At 41.4% G+C, this 25,916-nt stretch overlaps 1 protein-coding gene across 1 annotated transcript in view; it reads left to right on the forward strand.

Moving 5' to 3' along the window:
- The first annotated feature begins 3,746 nt into the window (after positions 1–3,746).
- The window catches only part of MRPL1 (mitochondrial ribosomal protein L1), a 96,072-nt gene continuing 73,902 nt past the window's right edge, over positions 3,747–25,916 (forward strand). Inside the window, exons 1-5 of the mRNA XM_082266885.1 lie at positions 3,747–3,877; positions 12,988–13,108; positions 19,045–19,324; positions 21,632–21,715; positions 25,590–25,661. Of these exons, the coding sequence (XP_082123011.1) occupies positions 3,847–3,877; positions 12,988–13,108; positions 19,045–19,324; positions 21,632–21,715; positions 25,590–25,661 (588 nt within the window). The 5' untranslated portion in view covers positions 3,747–3,846. The remainder of the gene's footprint in view (positions 3,878–12,987; positions 13,109–19,044; positions 19,325–21,631; positions 21,716–25,589; positions 25,662–25,916) is intronic.

The raw sequence follows: 25,916 nt of genomic DNA on the forward strand, positions 1-25,916 counted from the left end.
CCTTTGTAACAACTGGCGTTGATCAAGCCCAGAAAAGTGCAGGCCACCGCGCATAAATGTATATAGTGTAGACTTTATACTACAGATGGTGAAAATTAGAGGTGCACCAAAATTTAAATTTAAAAAATATATACACTATATTACCAAATGAATTGGGACGCCTGCCTTTACACGCACATGAACTTTAATGGCATCCGAGTCTTAGTCCATAGGGTTCCAAACTGAGCAGGCCCACCCTTTTCAGCTATACCAGCTTCAACTCTTCTGGGAAGGTTGCCCATAAAGTTTAGAAGCATGTCCATGGGAATGTTTAACTATTTTTTCAGAAGCGCATTTGTGGGGTTAGGCACTGATGTGGATAAGAAAGCCTGGCTCGCAGGCTCGGCTCTAATTCATCACAAAGGTGTTCTATTGGGTTGAGGTCAGGACTCTGTGCAGGCCAGCCAAGTCCCTCCACCCCAAACTCGCTCATCCATGTCTTTATGGACCTTGCTTTGTGCACTGATACGCAGTCATGTTGGAACAGGAAGCGACAATCCCTGAACTGTTTCCACAAAGTTGGAAGCATCAAATTGTCCAAAGTGACTTGGTATGTTGACGCCTTAAGAGTTCCCTTCACTGGAACTAAGTGGCCAACCCCTAAAAAAACAACCCCACACCATAATCCCCCTTCCACCAAATGATTTGGACCAGTACACAACAGGGCTGTGGAGTTGGAGTCGAGGAGTCGGAGGAAATTTTGGGTACCTGGAGTCGGAGTCGGCAAACAATGCACGACTCCGTCTAAATTTAGATTGGAATTTTAAAAAAAGCAAGTTTAAATGTCCCAATTCACAAAAAGTTATAATTAATGACTTAGTATAAGGAAACTTATAATTGAGGAGGCCAAATGTAAAAACGAAGAACTACAGAAAGTTCTGAAAGGACGTTTTGTCTTCCTTAAAATGGGTGCATGCACACGTCACAGAGTCAATTATTTTGCTATTAATGTTAGATTTGTGGATGAAAATAACAAAACAATAACACGGACCCTTGGATTAAAGGACACTCAGGCACATCACACCAGTGATTACCTTCAGAAGTTAGTGGAGGGTGTTCTAGAAGATTTTGAAATTACAAAGGAACAGATTACAAAGGAACAGAAGAAGCTTGCTACTATTCATCATATGCGATGTGCTGTTCATACACTGCAACTTGCCATAAGAGATGGATTAAAAGATTGCCATGCAGCTACACTAATTGGCAAATTACGGCAAGTAACTGTTGCAGCCACGGCCCCGAAAACAGGTGCAATTTTGAAAAGACGTGCAGGAAAAGGAGCCATTTTGGATCAAACAACTCGCTGGGGAAGCACTTATTTAATGGTGAAGCGTTTGCTTGAACTTAAAGACTTCATAGAAGAAATGGACAATGAAAATCGTGCATTAACTGAAAACCAGTGGACACAAACAAAAGAGCTGGAGAACCTTCTTTCTCACCCCTTCACTGTCACCAAGAGGTTGCAATGTGACGATCTAACCCCGGGTAAATTCCTCTTGGAATGGAAGAGCCTGTTATATCGCCTGAACAAAAATGGAGGGTTAATAGCTGAGGGCATTGCATCTTTAATGATGAAAAGAGAGAGTCTTTTGCTGGAAAATGAAATCTTTATCTTTTATTTATTTATGTCGACCCAATGAGCCGACTGTTGTTGAACAGTGAACAGACTACTACTGGGAAAAAGGCCCTCTATGATGTAGCAGTTCGCATGAAGGAATTACGACCTGAAATACCTCCACAGGATAAAGTTCTTTTAAGCAATAGTGGAAACTCAGGAACATCTTCTTCAAACGAAGAATTAGACTTTGATTCCTTCTTAGACAAGATGGAAGTTGCTAAAGGAAAGTGACGTTGCATAAGCGTTACAGAACCAGTAAATGTCCAAATAAAAAAATTCCAACAGGAGTTTTATAAAGCACTAAAAGAAGTTGAAAAGTATGATCACTCTTTAAAACTTACTGTTGAAGAAGCCATCCTTGTTTATCCAGAGATCGTTAGTGATGTGGCCAGAATGGTTACTGTAATGCCACCCACCCAAGTCAGTGTCGAAAGATTATTTTCAGCACTAAAAATAATAAAGTCTGAGTTAAGAGCCTCTATGAAAGAGGATCTGGCAGAGGCAATTCTCTTCCTTAGAACTCTACATTGAATTGATTTGCATTTGCTAAGCCTATAACAACATTTCAAGATTTAAAATGTAAAAAAGTTTAATATAAACCATTTCTAGGTTTTACAGATTTTGTTTTTGGTTCATATAGATAAGCTTTGTTTTTGTTCTAAAACAACCAAATAATGTGGTTTGTATTTTTGAACTGGTAAAGTTCCTGATGTTTATGCCTGCTGCTACTATCCAGCCACTTGATTAATTAATAAAACTTTGTTGTTTTCATTGTGTTTGTCTTGCTTAAACTGTTCAATACAGTAGACTGTTGGCTTCCCAGCCAGTAGTCCTGTGGTAATGACATGTATGTTGCCTTTCTTTCCTTCAAGAAATGTATAAAATACATTTGCATATTAATACAGAGGAGCCGGGGATCGGAAGTACAAAAAACTGAGGAGTCGGAACATTTATCTACCGACTCCACAGCCCTGGTACACAACGCAAGGTCCATAAAGACATGGATGAGCGAGTTTGGGGTGGAGGAACTTGACTGGCCTGCACAGAGTCCTGACATCAACCCGATAGAACACCTTTGAGATGAATTAGAGCAGAAACTGTGAGCCAGGCCTTCTCTCTAACATCAGTGCCAGACCTCACAAATGCGCTTCTGGAAGAATGGTCAAACATCCGAGATCGTTCATCGGACATAATTTTACTTATTTTCTTATCTGTGTATGGGCCTTAAGACTGGGATGCCATTAAAGTTCACCCCTTCTAGATTGTAAGCTCCAATGAGCAGTGTCCTCTGATTCCTCCTGTATTGAATTGTATTGTCTGGCTTCCTGTTGTAAACTGTTGGCGCTATATAAATCCTGTATAATAATAATGCGTGTGTAAAGGCAGGCTCCCCAATTCTTTTGGTAATAGTGTATATTTTTATGAATAATTGTATTACATTCAACTTTTTAATTATTATCATGAATTTCAATTAATATGAATTTATTGATGGCTGTTATCGGCACCTTTTGAAGCGGTGTTAAAAATTCTGCTTGCTGCATTTTTGGACAGGTAAAAAAAAACATACCTCATTAAAAACACAGCAAGAACGCATGAAAAATACACCCGTGTTGCGTTTTTGATGCAATTTGAGTCACATGACCTGAAAAACACACCATAAGCGCAGCAAACTTGCGGGCGTTTTCAGCAGCTATTATTGGGACCTTTTTTTCTTTTGGCATATTGCTGAGAACCCTACTTTCAGCAGATCATTTTCAGCAGCCGAACTTTTGGTGCATCACTAGTGAAAAAGCTAGAGACCATGGGCATTTCCTGGGTGAAATGTTTACACATGTCCCTTGCAGATCACATACAAGTGTAGTACAGATCCTGTGTTCCCTCTCTTACTAATCGGTTAGACTCGGGCCGTCAGGAGCAGAATATCACAGTCTTCTTCCATTGGATATTTCATTGCAATAACGGTCACTCTGCTACTCTAGCTGTCTCGCTGCACACATACACACCAGCCACGCAGTGTCACATATTTGCAGAGAGCTCGCTGTACATGCACTGCTGCCTGACTTCCGGTCTGTGTTTCCACACGGACGTTGTACAGTGCGACACTCGAGAGGTCCTTTTCCTGCTTCCGGGTCACAGTCTTCCTGTACTGCAGCTGTTACTCCTCCCTTTCCTCTGCCAGTCTCTAGGTCATGGCTGCTTCCATGTACTGCCTGCGTACAGGTCAGTGGCCACCTCTGTAGCAGTAAGGTACATCTTATCACAGTGCAGGACAACAGCTGCTCTCTGCATACACACATAGAACCAATAGCTTCACCATGCATCACTTTCATCTCTGTATTCTCATAGAAAACCTATTCGGGGGGCTGCTATTACTCACCCTCTGCCTCCAATCACCTGAGTTAGTGACTGGAAACAGGCAGTAAGATTAGGATTTCTTGCTCCAGGTCATTGAGGCTGGATTCATGCAACCTCTACTGCATCTAGCATGCGTCTACATGCGATAATTACACTCGAGTCGATGTGCATTGACATCCCTTTTTCTAACGCATTACGTTGCAGCATTGTGCATTTGTTTTTTGTGCATTGCATGTTGCATTGATCGGCAGGTATTTTTGTTCATAGCAGGAGCCAGAACCGAATACTTACCTTTCCGTTACAGGTGCACTGAATGGAAATTTCAGTGCCAAAAACAAAAATTCAGGATGCATTTGGCCGAAACCAAGAATGACAGTTAAAAAAAAAAAAAAACTGATTTTTATATATAATTGTAATATATTTGACTTTTTAAAACGGAGTTCCACTCAAAAGTGGAACTTCCGCTTATCTGTCTTCTACCCCCTCCGGTGCCACATTTGGCACCTTTTAGGGGGGAGTGGGTACCTGTTTTTGACGGGTACCCTGACCCACCTCCGTCGAACCTCACCGCAGTGAGTTACGTCAGAGGTTTGGCCCTCTATTCCTCCCTCTGCTTCCAGGCCAATTGCAAAGTGCAGCACGCTTAGCGCATGCGCAGTAGGGACCCGGCCGGCTTCACTTCCGGGTTCCCTTACCGGCAATGGCAGGGGCAGCACCCGACAGCCGATGGAAACTGTGGTGCCAACATCACTGGATTCCAGGATAGGTAAGTGTCCTAATATTGAAAGTCACCAGCTACAGTATGTTTAGATGTTGACAATTTATTTTTTTTGGGGGGGGGGGGGCGGAACGCCGCTTTAAAGTGGAAGTAAACCCTCCTATTGTTTTCAGCCAAGGAAGCTGCCATCTTAGCCTCTGTTTAAATTTCAGCTGCCATCATTAAACCACTTTCCACCCAAGGACATTCCTGTACATCCTTGGTTTCAATGGTTATACCTGTGTGGTGCCTGCACCTACAGGCATTATCCTGGTACCATTCTTTTCAGCCAGCGATTCTCTTTAATGCAGAAGTGATCCAAGTGGCTAAATAGTCACTTGATCACTTCTGAGGGTGGCGGAAGGGGGTCCCACCACCGTCTCTCCAGTCCCATGGCGGTGCACAGGAGTGATGTGGCCGGGGGGCAATGGCTTCCCTGTACAGAGAGAGAGAGGAACTGGCGTCGTTCCCCCTCTCTCTGTAACCCTGGAAAATGAGTAATTTGTCACCTCCGGTTCTGCCCCTTTATTTACCTGGCCATTAGTGGCCAGGAAAGCAGCCGATCAGACCGATCTGTGTCTGATCGGCTGCATGGGAGGCCAGAGGAGAGATTTGGAGTCTTCTGGACCCCAAATCTCTCTATAGAGAGGACCTGTCATGACCCATTCTGTCACAAGAGATGTTGTTCATCTCTTGTGATAGCAATAAAGTTAGTACAAAAAAAAAATAGTGTAAATAAATAATAAAATTTTTTTTTTTTTAAAGCACCCAACCCATCCCACCATGCTAACGCGCAAATGCGAATGCAAGCTCTTCTCCTGCACACATGTAAACAGTGATCACACCACACATGTGAGGTATTGTCTTGAATGTCAGAGTGACAGCAATAATTCTAGCACCAGACCTCCTGTGCAACACTAAACTGGTAATCTGTAAAGGCGTTTAAACGTCGCCTATGAAGAATTTTAGGCACAGAAGTTTGCCATTATTTCACGGGTGTGACATGTTATGTATCTATTTAATCCACGTAACACCATCTTTCACATTATACAAAAAATTGGGCTAACTTTACCTTTTATTTTTTGTAATTAATGAAAGTGTTTTTTCCCAAAAATTTGTGTTTGAAAAACTGCTGCGCAAATACTGTGACATAAAAAATTGCAACACCCATCATTTTATTCTGCTAAAAAAAAAAAAATTGGGGGTTCTAAGTAATTTTCTAGCATAAAAGTAAAGTTTTACATGTAAGAGCGAAGTGTCAGAGTAGGCTTGGAAAGGAGGTGGTTAAATGAAAATTAATTTAATAAAATCAAAAATGTTGGCTGCGCCTCCGTGTGCAATCCAATTAATGTTTTTAAACCAAACCTTACTTTTCAAACCACAAAACTGCTATGGTTATTCAGCGACAAACTTTCTTGTGTGCAATAAAATAAAACAAATTGACAGTTCCAGATTACTAAAATGTAATTGGTAGTGCTTTTCTTCTTTCAAATACTTTTCCCTTTAAATGTGCTTCTCATAGTCTGCAGTTTTTCCACCTGCATTCTTGTTGATTTCAGTTAATACTATTGTACAGTGACCCCCTCCACCTTTTCACCACTGCTCCCACCTCCAGTTTAGACCAGTTTCCAGGTCTAAAATCACCTTCCACTGTTGGGGTTAACTCTAGGCTCCTCAGCTGTTGTATCTCTTTCCACTCTCCTCACTGATCTGGCTTTGTCTGGACTTCGTTTCCTCCATGACCCCTCAGTATAAAAGATACACTCCCATTGTGTAGTATATAAAGATTTCACATTTATTGCATAATATCCACTTACATTAAAACTTGAGACGTGCGCTTTAAAAAAAATCTTCCAGCGGGGCAGCAGCTCCCATATGCTCTCATATGTTTCACAAACACTGTCCTCTGTCACCCCACTCCTCCCACATGTATCGTCATGATCACAGGACTTCCTCAGGGATTGCTCAGCTGCTACCCCGTCGGATGATTTTTTAAAGTCTCAAGTTTTAATGTAAGTGGATATTATGCAATGAATGTGAATTCTTTATATACTACACAATGGGAGTGTATCTTTTATACAAGGTGATTTTAGACCTGGAAACTGGTCTAAACTGGAGGTAAGCGCAGTGGTGAAAGGTGGTGGGAGTCACCGCACAATTGTATTAACTGAAATTCACAAGGGAGCAGGTAAAAAAACTGTAGAATATGAGAAGCACATTTAAAGGGATAAATATTCGAAAGAAGAAAAGCACTACTAATTAAATTATAGTCATCTGAGACTGTCACATTTGTTTTATTTTATTGTACGCAAGAAAGTTTGTCACTGAATAATGATAGCAGTTTTGGGGTTTGAAAGTAAGGTTTTGTTTTAAAAACATTAATCGGATTGCACACAGATCGACGTAGCCAACATTTTTGATTTTATTTTGTTTGCAGTTGTGGGAACACAATTATTTGGTTGCATCCATCAGACACAGGGTAGAAAAGAGGGACATGTTAGGGAGCGCAGGATAATACCTGTTTTAATATGAATTTATTGTCTGCCGTTATCGGCACCTTTAGCGCAAGAAAACTAAAAAAAAATGCATTCCTTTAAATTCTATGTATGTTTTCGCACTGGTCCATTGCACTTCCGTTAAAAAATCTTGCTTGCTTCATTTTTGGTCAGTTAAAAAGAAAAAACACATCTCCATGTTGAAATGCATTGAAAATGCAGCAAGACTTCATCAAAAACACCCGTATTATGTTTTTTATGTGATTTTTGAGTCACATGACCTATGAAAAACCATCACAGTAAAATCATGGTTTAACCACTTGTCACCGGCCCACCGTCAAATGACAGCGGAGCGGTGCAGCTCTCGTTCTGGGACGACGTCATATGACTGCGCCCCAGAACGGCCGCCTTCACGCGCCCAGTGCGGCGATCGTGGCCACTCTGTGTCCTAGGACACAGCGCGACCCCGATCTTGGTAAAGAGCCAATGACTTGGTTCTTTACCCATGTGATCGGCTGTGTCCAATCACAGCTGGTCACATGTAAATGAGAAAGATCATCAGTGCCCTGATTACAGTAAAGTAAAAAAACAGTGCCCATAATCTGCCCACAATCAGTGCCCATAGTGCTGCCAGTCAGTCCCTGCTCATCTGTGCTGCCCATTAGTGCCGCCCATCATTGCCACCTTATCAGTGCGGCATATTAGTACCTCCTCATGAGTGCCACCTCAGTGCCCATAAGTGCCGCCTCATCAGTGCCCATCAGTGCTGCCTCATCAGCGCACATCAGTGAAGGGGAAAAATTACTTATATTCAAAATTTACTGACAGAAAATAAGAAAAACATTTTTTTTCTGTCTTTTTTTCTTTTTTTTTTTTAGTAAGAAATAAAAGACCCAGCAGTGATTAAATAGCACCAAAAGAAAGCTCTATTTGTGTAAAAGAAAGCTCTATTTGTGTGAAAGAAATGCTAAAAATTTCATATGGGTACAGTGTAGCATGACTGCGCTGAAAGCTGAAAATTGGCCTGGGCAGGAAAGGGGTAAAAGGGCACTGTAGGCAAGTGGTTAAAAAAGTGTGTCAAAATCGCAGCAAAATCACGTGCGTTTTCAGCGCCATTATCGGCATCTTTTAACATAATTTTCCTCTGATATGTTTCAGCTATGGAAATTTCAGTGCATCTCTACCTTTCATAATTTTCGGTTTCTGGTGCCTATCCATGGCAGTACGCATATAGGTTTAATGTGGCCAGAGCTACCAACCATTTGTATGCTGACATGGAGGCACCAGGAAAACATGCCTTTCCTGGTGCCTTTCCATGGCAGCATACATATGATTGGTAGCTCCAGCCACATCCATCCCAAATGTAAGCTGCCTTTGAGGCACCAGGAAAATACATTCTTTTTTCCTAAGGCCCTTTTGGTTTTGTTGGTGTGTTAAAGCAGAGCTCCACCCAAAAGAGGAAGCTCCGCTTTTTTACCTTCTCCCCCCCCTCCACTGCCACATTTGGCATCTTTCAGGGGGAAGGGGGGAGCGGGTACCTGATTTTGACAGGTACTCATTCCCACTTCCGGCTGAGTTCGCCATGGTGAACTCAGCCAGAAGTTTGACCCCCTCCTCCTTCCCCTGCTACCAGGCCATCCACAAAGCACAGTGCGCTTCGTGCATGTGCAGTAGGGGACTGGCTTTGAAGCCACAAGGCTTCACTGGTGGTTTCCCTTAGCCTAGATGGCAGCGGCAGCACCCTCGGGTGAAGACTCCACTGGATTTGTGAACAGGTAAGTGTCCTAATATTAAAAGCTTAAAAAAAAAAAAAAAAAAAAAGATGATTAGGGCATGTCACATTCAGCATGTGATCCTGCCTGGCAACCTTGCCCCTCATTGGTTACTGGGACTTTGCTGCATCAACGTTCAAGAGTTGCAATTGAGGCACGGTGAAGAGAGAGTTTAGTGTAAAATCCCTCTTTAAAGGGGCATGGGAGTGGCAGTTGTGGCATATCACCTCATTACTTTCTACAAGCAGGCCAGCCACTGCTGACTGTGTGATTTACTGTGGACAGCCAGCAGCTAGATCTATGTGATGGAGGCTTCAGAGGGGAACTTCACCTATGTCCACTAAAAATCATTTACAATTACCACTTAACCTTTGCAGCTTTTTTCCCTACTGTGTGGGGTGATTGATGTTTTTCTGCTGTGCAGTGCAACACACTGCTGTGTGGAGACATGGATGAAGTGTCACTTTGTGCATGTCGTATAATGCTAAAGTAACATTAAACCTTCTGTTTTTTTATTAAAATAATAAACCTGTTATACTTACCTGCTCTGTGAAATGGTTTTGCACAGACTAGCCCCAATCCTCCTCTTCCCGGGTCCCCGAAGGCGCTCCTCCCCTTCGGCGAGTGCCCCCATAGAAAGCTGCTTTCTATGTGGGCACCCGTGCGGGTTTGCTCCCGAGCTGCCCTGTCTGCATCCATTGACACAGACCGGTGGTTTGGATCTGCCCTTCGCTCACTCATCACATTTCATTGACAGCAGTGGGAGCCCATTGCTATCAATCTGCCCTATGAGGAGGGAGACAGAGTTGAGAGCCGCTGCTATTGTGCACATAGCTGGCCCGGGCTCAGGTAAGTATAAGGAGTGGGGTGGGGGAATCCTGTAGTACAGAAGGTTTTTTTACTTTAATGCATATAGAATGCATTAGGGTAAAAAATCCAAAAACCAATAGGGTGTGACCACCCTCCTCCTGCGCTTGGTATCCAAACCCCTCGACCACACTCCTCATGGGACTCACAACTGGCTTCTCAAATGGCTTAAGTCTTGCTGCCCATATCGGACTGGGGTAGTCCACCGGTACTAGAATCAAAGAAAACAAAAAAGGGCGCACCGACCTAGCGCATTATCCTCAGTAGAAGGCTTTATTTATGTAACAATAAAAAATGGCTACTCACAGACGTAGATGAAAATACATCATATCAAGCTAGATTGCTCCAATGTCCGGGTGTAGTCCATACAATCGTTCATAATCGATATGATGACGGCTGGCGCGTTTCGAGGCCTAGCCTCTTGGCTCTGAGGAAGAGGCTAGGCCTCGAAACGCGCCAGCCGTCATCATATCGATTATGAACGATTGTATGGACTACACCCGGACATTGGAGCAATCTAGCTTGATATGATGTATTTTCATCTACGTCTGTGAGTAGCCATTTTTTATTGTTACATAAATAAAGCCTTCTACTGAGGATAATGCGCTAGGTCGGTGCGCCCTTTTTTGTTTTCTTTGATTAGGGTAAAAAATCCTGAGGCTTTAGAACCACTTTCAAGATGAATTCCGGGTATGGTATATTTTATACATAGTTACATTGGTGCAGCTTGGAGCAGTGTAACTATGTAAATATCATACCGGGCGGATGCCATTGGAAGCAGGAAATCACTCTAGTAAACACCACTATTCAATCTCCACCAGCTTCGTAGTCCCATGGTGAACGGCTGGACTGATACATTGTGAACGCAGGAGGTTGGCTACTCGGTACAGGCGTTATTCATAGAATGTGTTGCTGTTTCTGAATGAATACAAAGCATTCTCTGATTGGAAGAGGTGGACAGGTGGGGAAGTAAGATCCAGTCACAGAAAATTTGTATTCATTCTGAGAATGGCACCTGTAGCCAACCTCCTGTGTTCACAACGTAGGAGAGCAGCCACTTGGCACAGGATGCAAAAGCAAGTGAAGATCACTGGAGTAGCAGTGTTTTCTTCAGTGATTTTCAGCTTCCAGGATATGGTGTGTGTATATATACAGGTACATTGGTCCAAACAGGATCAAGGTAAGTATATAAAAAATTATACCATACCTAGAATTATTCTTATAAAAATAAAGTAAACAATGAGATGCAGACATATTAGCTTAGGGAATCCTGCGTCGTCCTTTCCCTTCCTGCTGGACAATACTGTCCTGTGCTGCCTTCTTCATTATTACGAGCCATCTGTCTTTTCCTGGTTCTTGCAGCTGGCTTCCTGATGATGTGGCCTTCAGATGAATAAAGGTTTGTATGGCGCTGTGGGGAAGCAGATGCGTCATTGGATATGTGTCATCAGTATCTCAAGAGACTGCAGGAGGCTGACACGTCATTCTCATCTAGGCGACATAAGAGCCAGGGATGAGTCCAACATGAGAACAATAAAAGAAAAAAAACTTGATTATAGATGGGGGCAGAACTAGAATGCCTCAAAGTTTTGTTTTTGTGTAGTGGTCTGCTTTAGCGTGCATTGCAGCACGCTGTTTAAAAGCAACAAGTTCCTTTTTTACCCAGCATACACAAGCGCAACGCCTGTTGGAAACGAGGAATTTTCTGCTTGGGTTGAGTAACGCAACCCAAGGCATGTGGTGTGAATGGCTAGTGAATCAGAAAATAAATAAGCCTGTTGTGGGTCAGCATAACAGCCATGAAATAGCATTTCCAGAAGAAGGTAATGGCAGTCCCGATATAGCTCTCATGACAGATTTAATGCAAGTCTAAATTGTAGTTTACCTATATTTAAATCCCCTGTCAGTGTAGTTATGTGAATATTAGCTACTGCTTTATCTACTAGATACACTGGTTCTCATAAACTATACATGACAAAATGCCTCTCAGGCAACCTATTAGGTGAATATTGCACAGTGAGGGCATGCTGTCACTGAGTAGGGAGCAGGGAAATTCCCTATCGCTGCTTCTCTTCTCTTCCTTGTAATCAGGAAGTAATCGCTGGAGAGAAGAGGGTAGTGTAGTATATCCACCAGAGGAAATCTGGTGGCTGCTTCCTCTTCTCTGCTTAGCTAGGCCGAGGGAAGAGAAATCTTCTCTTTTCTAAGTACTTGTTCACACCACAAAAAGGTCCTCCAGATCCGTTCCAGATGCGTTTCTGCATGTGCTTTTTTTATTGTATGTTACATAGCATTTTTGATGCTTTTCTGGGTGCATTCCAGATGCTTTTTTCCCAGTATTTTTTTTTCACTGTACATGTGTTTTTAAAGCATTTTTTTAATGCTTTTTACTGCATTCCATTACAGTTCCGTGCAAGAAAAAAGCAGCATGTTGTACTTTTTTATCTGTAACTGAAAAGCACTGCCCTGTGTCAGCCAGCACTGGCTGTAGAAGAGAGGAGAGAGCACTCCAACAATGGCTGGTTATTCCTGGAGTGGTGACTTTACCCATAGACTTCAATGGCCCATTCGTTGACGGTGCTTCCTTCTCTCTCCTGCAGTGGTGCTGGAGCGGGATTACGTGACTTGACGGGAGGAGCCTGAAAAAAGGTAAGTACAGACAAATCGTTCTTATACAACTTAGCATAGGTGTTAGGAGGGAGGGGACAGTTTTAGGAGTATTTAGGATGAAGCTGGAATTCCACTTTAATATGTTTTTTTAATGTGTTAAATTCACATAACTGTAGTAAAAAGCCCATTAAAAGCATACTCTAAATGTATTTTTACACTGCTAAGTATGTATTGTATTTAGCTACCCAGCACTAGAGATAAGTAGCTGAATGCTAAAGGGTGCAATAGCAGAGGTGCTGTTTGATGTGCTCATTACCTGTCAGATGTACCAGCCACCATTTAATTTTAACATATGATAATTGGCAGAGGCAATATTCTGCTGCCTTTACACAGTACATTGGTTTTAAAGTCATATTATATGTAAATAGAAATCTAGTAACCTCCATTGATGTAATAATATATTTTATCTTTTAGTCATCCATGGCTGTCAAAGGCATATTGTGAAGCAGTCAGGATTTGGCATCCCATCATCTACATGTTCTAACACAAACTGGGGAGCTTTAAGATTCTATGTAATACCAGCAGGTGTTAAAAGGTAGGTATTCGGAATTTGTATTTTTAGGTGTAAGATGTAGAGCATTTAAGCAAGTTTTTAGGTGCAATAAACGTTTTTAAAAAGGGAATGTTATTAAGTCTCTTTGGCTATCTAAGCACATTTGCTTTTTTCCCTAATTTGCACTATTATTTAATACTGATTGATTTTTAACTTAGTACAGAATGTGCTTACTAGGGATGGGTTTAGGTGTGTTCGGATCATAATCCCAACCCACCTGAGCAATCCTGCCATGAAGCCCTCACTGCACACTGCTAATCATAGGCAGTGAGGCATTTCCCGGCCCGCAGCTGCACATACACACACCCTGACTAGGCTTCCTATGATTACGGGATTGCTCAAGTGGGTTGGGACTTCAATCCAAACACACCTGAGCCCATCCCTAGTGCTTACCAGGGAGCCCTACAGGGTATGGTAACTTGTGTAGGCACCTTTAGGTGCTTTATTTACATGCCTGCCTGAGGGATTAAAGTGCAGAATTATGTTAAACGCTGAAGATTCCTCATCCATCATAGATCTTCAGTTACATGCACTCATTGCTGTCAGCCGCCTCCTGCAGCTTTTAGCATGATAGTTTAAAACCCTATTCTGGCCTACTTTTCTGTTTTTAAGCGGCAGCGGTTCAGGCTCCAATGCTTACCTTCAATCTGACTTTGTCACCTTCAATAACCTCTTTTTGCTACGAAAGTTATTTGTCTTCTGGTTGAACACTGAGAACATACTGTGGGTGCAGGGTGTCCTGGGTCAGTCTCCTAAGGGGGCATTACCCCAGCGCCCTACATTCACTGTGAAATAGTGCTTGGCTAGTGGTCGCCAATGATAGATAGATGTTGTATGAAGACCTCAGCACTGCTGCATGGAAACAGTCAGGAAGAGGACCCTGTGACATCATGTGACCAGTTTGAAATGTTCTAGAAAAGTTGAGTATAAAAAAGGAATCATAAAATACTGACTTGGGGGCCTTCGGTAGGACGTTTGTAGCCCAGAGTCAGTCTTTAAATGATCTAAAAGAAGCATTTTAATGTAAAAACCATAACTTAGGCTAGTACAGTTTGTATAAAAAAAAGAATCACTCTCCTTCAAAATAATTACTCTTTGTTGCTTTGCAACCGGAAATGAAGACATACAATTTTTGTTTTATCTAGCTGTATTTACTTGTGCAACCTATAACATTCAAATGAAAAATATAACAGCAACATGTCAGAAACAAAATTAAGCAGAAACAAAAAACAGAATCACTGAGTTGAAAAAATGATCAGTTATTTGTTGAACCACATTTTGCTTTAATTACAGCCTTTAGTATGTTGGGATATGTCTCTACTAACTTTGCACATCTAGAATTTGCAATATTTGCCCACTCTTCTTTGCAGAACTGCTCAAGTTCAGTTAAATTTGATGGTGACTGTTTGTGGACTGCGGTCTTCAAGTCATGCCACAGATTTTCAGTGGGGTTTAAGTCTGGGCTCTTACTAGGCCATGCAAGGTCATTGTCATTTTGGAAGATACACCACCTTCCAATTGACAACTTTCTGGCAAAGGGCAGCAGATTTTTCTCAAGAATTTGATGGTATTTTGCCCCATCCATTTTTTTTCTATCCTGACTACTCCAGTACCTGCTTCAGACAAACACCCCCATGACAGGATATTACCACCTCCATGCTTTACTGTAGGAATGGTGTTATTTGGATGGTGAGTTGTACTGTTTTTCTGCCAAACATATGGTTTTGTGTTGAGGCCAAATAATTCAATTTAAGTCTCATTTCAGGTTGCAAAGCAACAAAATGTGATTTTTTATTTTTTTAAAAGAGGGGTGATTTTTTTCATGCAAAGCAACAAAATGTGATTTATTTTTAAAAATAGGGGTGAAATTTTTCATTAGCCACTCTACATACAGTTTGTAAATCCTTAATACTTGTTTTTTTGCATGAATGCTTCACAAAATGTGATCTAATTTTGATGTAAGTCATAGTAAAAATTAGACTGTATTTAATCGCACGGAATTTTATATAGGCATGTCTGTTAAATGACCAAAATCATCAAGAACACTGAAGTAAAAAGTACAGTATGTGATCCTAGTGAATATGTCATGTAAGTAGAGTCAGGTATATCAGTGAGCACATGTTCTCATCAGAAAATGTTAGAAACAAACCTCTAGAGCTTGCAATGTTATTACCTTGGCAGTTTGATTAATCAGAACATAACAGCAGTTTTTTTTTTTTTTTTCTGAAGAACCCTAGGAGCTTTTGTATTAAAAACTGACTTTTGCTAGGAAGTCAACACTGTGGCCCACTCCCTCACACACCAGCATTGGTTGGTGGGACCAGTCATTATGGTTTTGACTTCTAGCTGCAGTCCATGCTCACTTATAGCGAGCCTGGTTTGTTAGGACCCTAAGAATAACTGCAGCTACCTACTATGGCATCAACGTTAAAAAAAAAACAGTCCACCCCCACCACTGACCCTGACCTAACCTACGCTATAGCCCATCACCCATGTGCTTGCCTAACTCTATCTGATTGCAGCGGTGGCCTCCACAATGTTGACATCCTTACCCCTAAATATGTTGCTGGCAGTGGCTGTACCTAGGTTCTAGCTGCCCATAGATTTGAATGAGGCCAATCTCCTACCATCTCTATTGTAGTATTACTGACACATTTATGCCTAACTAAAGTTACTGCTCAGGCTTCGCCAGTTTCAGAGAAGATTTCTGGCGAAATGCTGGAAAGATCGGAAGAGGCTGCCACTGTGAGGAAAAATTCAAGGATATATAAAGCCAAAACTTTTTTTAGAGTTTTGGATAGAGGAGAAGACTTAGCACCTTAGTTTGGCTTTTACTGCTTTCCTTATCTTGTCTTACTTCCCACTGTGTCTCCAGGACAGGAAGTGAAGGAAAAAATCTATATTGGCCCTTATCTATTCTCTCCATACTATTAACAAGGTTTGGCTTCACATAAACGTCCAGTAAGCATCTGAGTGGGAGTTCTAGCTTAGATTGGGATAGGGAGAATATTTTATTTTTTTCTTCAGTAAAGGTAAAGTTGTTCTTTATGAGTATGACGAGAACACTTTTATTTTTTTTTTTTTTGATAACTTTTTATTGTAGTTCGGGTAGCAATACAGAGTGTAACAATCTTGTACGGAGCAGAGGCTATAACAATAAGCAATATTCAGTACAGGGTAACTTCCTGAATTACACCAAGAGAAATACATCCGAGCCACATTTAGTTTCCAAAAAGGTATACAAGAAATAAACTGATTAACTTTTAAGATAAAAGGGGGATGGTAAGAGGTTATTGGAGGGGGGGGGAGTAGAAGGGAGGGGGAGAGGAAAAGAAAGGGATAGTTAGTTGGTTAGAGAATGGGTCCAGGATGCTTGTAGGAAAGGTAAGGAGAGCAGGGCCCAGTCTTAGCAGTGGTCACGGATAGGAGAAGTAGTAATCGGTAAGTCCAGAAGGAGGGGGGGGGGGAGGGAGGTATTAGCAGGTCTAAATAGACTAATACATCAAGATGATATCATACGTGAAAGACCCCAAAACGGATATGAATAGCTATTACATCAAAGTAGTGGTTGGGGTTTCTCAGGTCATAAAGTCACGAGTGGTGTTAAAGTTTAGGCTTTCACAATGTTGATGGTAAGGCATCAATGAAAACGCGCCATTTTTTGAGAAATAGGTCCGGACGTGATAGTGTGTTTTGATGTAGGTCCATCCAATCTCTACGGCATAGAAGCTGGAATTCAGAGTTAACATCGGATAAGGTAGGCGGAAAGTTGGCGATCCAACGTTTTAGTATGGCTCTCCTGGCAATCATTAGGCAGTTCATTAGCCAAGATCTATGATGAAGTAAGATTTGTTTTTGGGATCTTGGCAATTGAGACATAAATGGGCGTATGTCCCCAAAAAGTAGGATGTATACATCTTTAGGTATTGGAAGGCCAATGAGCTGTAGAATAAACCGAAGGAGTCTGTCCCAGAAGTTCGAGATCCATGGGCATGACCACAGTTTATGAAGTAGAGAGGGGTATTTGTGATGACAAAGTGAGCACAGTAATTGGTCAGGGTTGGAGGACCATTTCAAGCAGGGAAGGTAAGCTCCGTGGAGTATTTTGAACTGTTGCTCCCTCCAGAATTCGTTATGAACGAAGCGGCAAGTGTCATTATAACCCTGTAGAGCCCGGGAGTGAGCCGTCGTGGAGGAGAGGACGGTATTCCAGTTGCGAGCCACTTGGGCAGTAGTGGGCTCGTTGAGAGTGCGACTCAGGGATGAGTAGATATGGGAAATTTTGTGCTGGTCAGTCGAGATCCATAAATCCATTGCTGAGTGTTTGAAGCAAGAGGAGGAGTCCATATGGAAAGACCGGAGAAACCCCAAGCACTGTTGAACATACAATTGTTGAGAATCGGGTACCCCGAAAGAAGCATTCAGCGAGGATAGACTAGCTGGTTTCCCAGTTAGCGGGTTGAATAACTGGTAAAAAGTGGTGAGACCCTTTTGCGCCCATGAGGCAAAGATACGGGTGTGCTGACTCTGGGGAAACAGGGGGTGACCCAGAATGGGCAAGAATCTGGAAACTCGTTGGGGAACCCCCAATTTTTTTCTGACTGCCTTCCAGGAGGCGATAGTATCCCTGATCAAGATATTGTTCCTGATATCGGGTGGAAGGTCCCTGTTCCCACAGTGTAGCACGGCCGCAAGGTCATAAGGGGCAACCATTTGCGTTTCAAGTTCATAATTGGTGTACCTAGATTGCCGCCTTATCCAGTCTAGGCCCCCTCTCAGAATACATGACATGTTGTATAAGCGTATGTCTGGAAGGCCGACTCCACCATCTCTTTTCGGCAGGTATAATTTTTTGAGGGAGACACGGGGGCGTCGACCCTGCCAGACAAAGGCAGAAATTGCTTTATTCAGCCTGTTCACATCCTTATGTTTTAGCAGGAGGGGGATAGTTTGCAAGGGGTATAAGAGCTTTGGGAAACTGGTCATTTTGAAGAGATGACATCTACCCTTGAAGGAGAGGGGAAGGGATTGCCAAGTTTGGAGTTGGGAGATCAGTTTGTCTATTGTGGGAGAGAAATTTAGAGTGTACAGTGAGGATGGATGTTTACCTATTTTTATGCCCAGGTAGGTAATGTGTGAGTTAACAATCTTCAAGTCAGTGAGGGAGGCCCACGGCGGGTTATGGGGAGAATACAGAGGGAGTACCTCACTTTTAGAAAAATGTATGCGCAACCCCGAACATCGCCTAAATTGTTCAAAAATGTTTTTTATGGTTGGGAGATCAGAGGTCGGGTTAGAGGTAAAAATGAGGACATCATCCGCGAAAAGTGCGGAGCGGATGTCCAGGTTGCCAATAGGTATCCCGTGGAGGAGGGGATGGGTTGCTAGCGTCCTAGATAAAGGAGAACACTTTTATTGTAGTACACGTGAAGTTATTCCCTTTTCTATGTAGACAATAGCATAATCACTGGAAGCTTTTTTTTTTTTTTTCGTTCAACTTGGCAAGCTGAACAAAAAAAAAAACAAAGATCACTGAACTAACACAAGTGATGTTAGTGCAGTGATCTCCCCCATTGTGCCTTTGTGTTCTGACTGAGTGACCGCCCCCACTAGAAAACACAGGTCGGGTGCCGGTTTTTTTGCATGCCTGTTTGATAGGTCACAAGACCGGCTTCTGTAAAACACACTGGTGACAGCTGTACACATGAGCCAAAAGTCAGCTGGTTCCTGTCAAACTGACCATTTTCAGCCCATGTGTATCGAGCTTTATCCTTCACTGTGTTTTAAGAAAAAAAAAACACTGCCTGTTTATTACATGCTTGACTTGTGTCCCATATTAGACTTGGGTGTTGAATGGCTCACATGAGTGCTCTGGCTTCACATATTTCAGTGCTTTCAACTGTTTCCATTGTTTGCAGACCAGCCAAAAAGCTCACAAAAGAGGAAAAACCAAAAGTAATGATAATAACAAAGGAGGAGCTAGAGGAGAAAAGAAAAGACACAAGCCGCATCAAGCCCTTTGGTTTCTCAGCCTGGAAACCCGTTGATGATGTTTATGTCGCTCGTTACTATCCCAAGCCAATTATTCAGCCAGAAATGGCAGTAGAGATGCTAAAAACCTTCCAGAGGTTAGATTTTACCAGCCCAGACCAAGCAGTGTATCTCCAACTCAAACTGGACATGAAGCTAGAAAAAAAGGTAACTACTGTGTGTTACTAATCTGGCATTAAAACAGTGGCCAAATTGCTGCCTAACACCCTAACAATATCAAGTTATAATGACTTTGGTTAAAAGGTCAGCACACACAAAGCTATTTTAGAAGGAGGTGGACATTGGTGGGTAGAATCATTCAATCTGTATACTGTATGTAATGTACACACAAACATTCAGTGGTCACTTTACTAGGTGCAACTAATGTATCTAGAAACATATAGGCACACATGTAGTCTTTCTGCTGCCTTCTGCATCTTACATCTTTCTCCAGCTATTAGGTGGCCACTGATAATGTAACTCTTGCTCATTTTGTGGATTACCAATGATCCAGCACCCAGATTTATTTTCAGCACCTTACAGAAGCCCACAGGGAGGCTAAGAGCGTACACTGTACTCTACATATGCCCTAGGCAGTGTACATGGAAAAAAAAACTGCTAAAAAAAGTTTTTTTGGGCAGAGAAGATTTATATGGTCTCCTCTAACAAAAATATCTACCCCCTTGTAATTATTATTTTTCCACTTTAAAAGTAACTGGCTTCATTTTTTGCACTATGGCACTAAATATTTACTTCTTTTTGATCATTTTAAAGGTGAAAATGTTATTATCGATGTGTTTATAAAACCTGTACCAGTTTATGTGTCTGTGTACAAACCTATTCAGTATGTTTATATATTTACAGGGCAATCCTACATACATATTTTGTGCTTTAAAGTGTCATTAGGGCTCTTTCACACTTGTGCGACTTGTCCTGTGACTTGGGACTGCAAAGTCACATGACAAGTCATACTCCATGGTTTCCAATAAGTACTGTTCATAGCTGTGTGACTTCAAAATAGTCCCTGCACTACTTTGGTCTGACTTTGATGCATTTTGAGGTCCATAGCCCTCAAGATTACTCAGGCATTGCTTCAAGTCCAGGCAAATTCACGCGACTTTTAGGTTTCACAAGTGTGAAAGGGGCCTAAACCCAAATCATTTTAAACTTGTCAATAAATGCTATAATTCTTTGTATTCATACTCACTCATGCACTAGAGCAGGGATCCTCAAACTACGGCCCTCCAGCTGTTGCAGAACTACACATCCCATGAGGCATTGTAAAACTCTGACATTCACAGACTAGGCATGATGGGAATTGTAGTTCCTGAACATCTGGAGGGCCATAGTTTGAAGACCCCTGCACTAGAGCATTTGTTTTCTGTTGATTGAAAAAAAACTGGTTGATCCTGCTGTTCACTGTCCCTCCTTCCTTGTCTGTGTCCCCGCTTCAGCCTGAGATTGTGTAGGCCAGCTGTTGCCACATCTACTGAGCATGCTCCAGTTTCAGTTCCATTCTAAGCTGTTCATATCCTCCTTTTTTATCTTTGCAGCCCATGTGACTATAGAGTCAGGCATGTGGGGGTACACAGAGGTAAATTACAGTCCCTTCCGTCTGGAGGGGCATGACATAGCCTGTAATTGGCAGAACCTCCTCCAGATATCTTTATAGTGTGAACAAAGTGAAATCTATTGTCAGTCAGATTCATAGTCCAGAGATCCTCTGCTGCTTAGAGCATACATCAACACGGTACTAGAAACTTCTCTGTGAGATCTTTCCCTAAAACCAGGAAAATGTGATGTGACTGCTCAACAGTGATGATTAAATAAGGTACTCAGATGCTTTTTTATATGAAATTAAATACAATAAAATAATTTACATACATAGAAGGGATAATTGCACATAAACATTGTATGTTTAGTATCACCTTTAAGACTATCATAAAACTTGATAATTTTCAAATTAATTTATCCTAAATAGAGATTGTAGCGATGGGCATCTTGGATCTGAAGGGGTGGCAGTTTGACTGGACCCCCCTTTTTTTTGTTCTTGCCTCTAACCTAACCTTCCCTGTCCTTCTCCCTCCGCCCCCCCCTTTGTTTTTCTAACTTCTTTCCTTTCTCTCTTTCTTGTTTGTATTGTCTTTTTCCTTTTCATTATCTCTTTGTTTGATTCTGTTTTTTTTAATTGTGGTGTTGGTACTGTGAAAAAAAAACCTCTCGGGGTACAGAGACTCTTAAGTGCCAGGCCTTCTGGAAGTTTCTTTTCATGATCTGTATATTGCTCATGACCTCACTTGTTTTCCAAGTGCTGTGATTTTCCAATTCGGTGATATATTTTGACATGTTTGTCATTGGTCTCTGTATTTTCTGTGAGTTGTTTTTTAAATAAAGTATTGGAAAAAAATATAAAAATAAAACTTGATAAATCTCTATACTATTCATTATCTTGACATCTGCATTTGTTATGTTTAGAAAAAAGTGGACCCTTTTGTTGGTTACGTTCACTTCCCTTTCCCGTTTGTGAAGAAACTAAACAAAGTCGTAGTGTTTACAGAGGTAAGTGCAAAGAAGCAGAAGATAAGACAATCGGGTTATATGGAAATTAAATAAAAGCAGAAGCCATCTTTATTTAATTTCCTTTATTGTTTAGTGGTTCACTTGACGCAGGTAATTTTATTCCAGTTTGAATCTAATTACAAAATAACATTCCAAAAGTTACTTAAACTTTATGATAATGAGAATGCACACACTGTTCTCTTTATATGTAAAACCTCAGTCTTCTGGATGTTTGAAGTGTATACCAATATCATTACTACACCTTGCCTTTAGGGAAGTTTTTGAATTAAAAACGTGGCAATTACCCACACAAAGAGGTTTGTCATAAGCTCTGTTTATTTCATCAAATGCTCATGTTTAGCTATGTAGAAAAATCTTTAAAGTTTATGTGATTCCTTGTTCTATATAAAACCGTGTGCATGAACACTGTGTAAAGATTTTGATGTACATTTTTTTAGCTTACTCTTTACATTAACCTTCATGAAAAGATAGTATATGACGTTTGTAGGTAAAGGGGAGTCTCTTTCCCTTTCACCATTTAGGAGAGGTCTTTATGCTCTCCTTTTGTGTGGTCAAGGAGAAATAACAACAAAGGTTGCTGTCCCTGACCATTTTCAGAGATTAGAGGATTGTGAAGAGAAAGAAAATGACACCTGTAATTTTGTTTTTAGGCCTCTATGAACTTTTAGCTCACACGCTTAAATGTGGTGCTTGTACCACGTTCTCCCTTGGGTTGCAGGTGGTTTCAACCAAATTGGAGGTGCAACTCCCAAGAATTTGAGCAGTCCTCTGTGCAACTGCACATCCGTATCTTGGTTACACTGGCTCCATAGGCTGCTGCTGCAGCTTTGATTATCTGATCTTCATCTGCCTCTGTGGCCTACTAGCCCATATTGCCTTTGCTTTGAACTCTCACTTAACTGTTTGTTTTTTTTTAATCAAACAGTTTCTTTATTAGAAAAATAGAAACATTACAGGAATACAACAACATATACAATGTGTAAGGAGTAGATATAGTACTTTTAACACAAACAAAAGGTCCCCAAAGGAGTAAACCAATATCTGAGTGGGTAATAAACAGGAGACGTACAGAGCTTATTGGGAAGAACAAAAGGAGATAAAATAAAATGCATACAACACAAAGAGAGAAATCGTGCAGTGAAATCTATTTGCAACGTCCATTGGCAGCACAACACGGGTGTCTAGGCTCGTAGAAGGGGAAACACCCTAAGCACACGTCTCGGGGGCCTGAAGCCATCTATCCCAGATTTTCTTGAACTTGGATGGACAACCTCTATGAATATAAATAAACCGCTTATAAGGGATAGTATCATTCACCTCCCTCAGCCAGGCACCGAGCGTGGGAAGTTGCTCACGCATCCAGTGTCTCGCTATTAGCCTCCGCGCCAGAAACAACGTCTCCTGCAGGAAAAGCGTAGTGAATTTATCCATTTCCGTGTCTGGGAAAATTCCCAACAAACACGGTTTAGGGAGCAGTGTCAAGGGGGAACCCATGGTATCGTGCAAAAATCTGACAACTTGCCTCCAGTAGCCCTGCACCACTGGGCAGTCCCAAATCAGATGGTAAAAAGTGACCCGGGTGAGCTTACACATGGGGCATAAGGTGGTGGTATCAGTTCTGTATCTAGCAATCTTGAGAGGCGTGAGGTACTGTCTTTTTAACTGTCTTTTGTACTATTTCCTTGCGCTGTATGTCATTTTTGAAAATTCCAATAAATGCTTTTGTGACACCTTTGACTGATAATGGTGATTTTCATGTGCATCAAAAGCTTTATTTTATTTAGAAATGGAACAACATTGGTAAGATTTTGCACACCCCCAACTTAGCTTGAGCTTTATTTAATTTTGTGTGGTCAACCCTCCCAAACCTCCTAAATTAGCCAGTAATTTCTTAAACCCTTATGGGTTTAGAGACACCACTGAGAACTCACTGCTAGAATTCCTTGTGTGCCTCATCCCTTGCCATGCCCCTCCCAGCCCCCATGGGTTGTCACACTTAGGTGCAGTTAGAAACAGAGTTTTTTTTGGGGGGGGTATCTAAGGCCCCTCTAACATGGGCGGTTGTTCTGCCATTGGGAAAAGCATGTTTTGTTATTTTGAAGTTCCAACACTCCTGGCACAAAGATTATTCGCATTTGTACGTTGCGATTATGTGCCATTACTTGCGTTTACATGCGGCTGTGTTTAGCTGCGGTATTAAATTCTTGCCTTTTGTATAGCAACTGTTTACTTTTTCTTTCTACTGCGATTAACTGCGTTTATATACAGATAGCTGCAGTACGTCGCTCCTGGACGCTGTGAACTTTATTTTTTCCTAAATGCACAAAACCGTATGTTATTAAAACGTTGCTAAATGCAGTGTGTGAATGGGGCCATAGGGATGCATTGTCTGCATTTAGCAGCGGTAAATAAGTTCCTCTTTCTGCAGCTAAAAGCTGAATTCTAACCGTTCGTGTGAAAGAGGCCCTAGAGATATCAGATATTGGGTGATTCAACCCACCAGCATCTATCCTTTATTACCACTTCTTAATCATGAGGAAAAATTAGGGACGCAAACTACCTGCTCCGAGTTACATGTGTTGCCACTACACAGTTCCATTTTCCTACTTGCCTGGCTGGTATGCTGATCCACTAGCTTAAATACTTGAGATGCAGTCAGAAATTCCTAATTGCACATTGCAGATTGGTGCCTAAAACTAGACCTCAACTGGTAAAGAAAAGTTTTGCTATATTTTAGGGAACTTATAGAATATTCATTGTGCCCAAGCAGTGTATATATATATATATATATATATATATATATATATATATATATATATATATATATATATATATATATATATATATATATATATATAGGTACTATATACAATATAGGTTTGGTCTTGAAGCATTGACGGAAGAGTATCATTGTGACAGTCAACCAGCATTTTGGTTTAGTCAGCAGTGGCAGCATCCACATTCAAGTGCTGCTGCAGTACACTGCTGTCTCATGCTAATAATCTAGGGGTCAGAAAATCTAAGTTTTCTTTTCTGTTTGTACTACAGGAAAGGTATTTTGCCATGCTGTGAATCCAAGCAGACATGAATAATTGTGGCCACGACAGGCTGTTATTGCAGTGTATGAGCTTGTCAGCCACAGCTATTGGCATGCAGCTGTCAATCCCAGCAGCAGGAATCTGTGGATTCCTTTCACTGGGATTTGCAGCATGGCAAAATGCCTGTGCAAATGATGCCTTAGTGAATTAGGGTAAGCAGAGTGGACTTTCTAATTTACAGCAGGAGAGCATTAGAAGTTCACTGGTAAGTAACATTTTTTATCTGATGTTGCTTTTTAAAAGCCGCAGACTGTTTCTGTTAGTGAAAGCAGAATCTTCATCCTGATTTTTGCACAGATTATTAGCATCTTTAGATATTCCCCTTGTGCATTGATACCTCCCAATGATGTTCCCAAAATTCTCAAAAGCATGCTTTGAGTTGACTAAGCCTTTAAAGTTTGTGGAAAAAAAAATCAGCCATACATATGCAAATAGAAAAAGAAGAATTTTACTTATTGCTTATTGTGGGCATGTAGGGTGTGCTGTGGTTTGGTGTCAGTAGCAGAGCACAGCTGCTGCGTGCTATTTGGTCTTGCAAAGTCATTTAGTTGGCATGAAAGTGAATGTTGGCATTGCAAAGGTATGAGGAATGTGGAATCTGAAGATGTGCTGGAATTTCTTTTCATCTGCTGTTTCTGTCAGTATTTGGAATTACGGGAAAATAAAAGGAAAGCAAATGATTTAATGGTGATACACAAATGCTGATCAGGAAACAAGATCTGAATTGTATTTATTTTTTTTCTTACTTCTAACAGAAAGCAGAAGATATTGAAGCTGCAAAAAACAATGGGGCTGCAGTCGTTGGAGGGACTGAACTCATTCCTGAGGTATTATTTTTGAGCCCAGAATCAATGATACCATATGTGCATAGCTGAGATCTTCTAGCAGGATCCTACTGCAATTATATGAACCAAGTAATAACATAAATTATGAGAAAGTACACTGCGTCTTTATCAGTTGCCAGTTTCCCTCTCGTACCTAAAGTATACCTAAAGGCAAAACCTTGTCAGTTTTCATTGCCAGTCCCCCCCCCCCCCTTTCCCACGAGGAAGATACAGCCTCTCTATTTGTCCTGTTTACCA

Source organism: Pelophylax lessonae (assembly GCF_965119305.1).
Source record: "Pelophylax lessonae genome assembly, chromosome: 1".
NCBI classification, from domain to species: domain Eukaryota; kingdom Metazoa; phylum Chordata; class Amphibia; order Anura; family Ranidae; genus Pelophylax; species Pelophylax lessonae.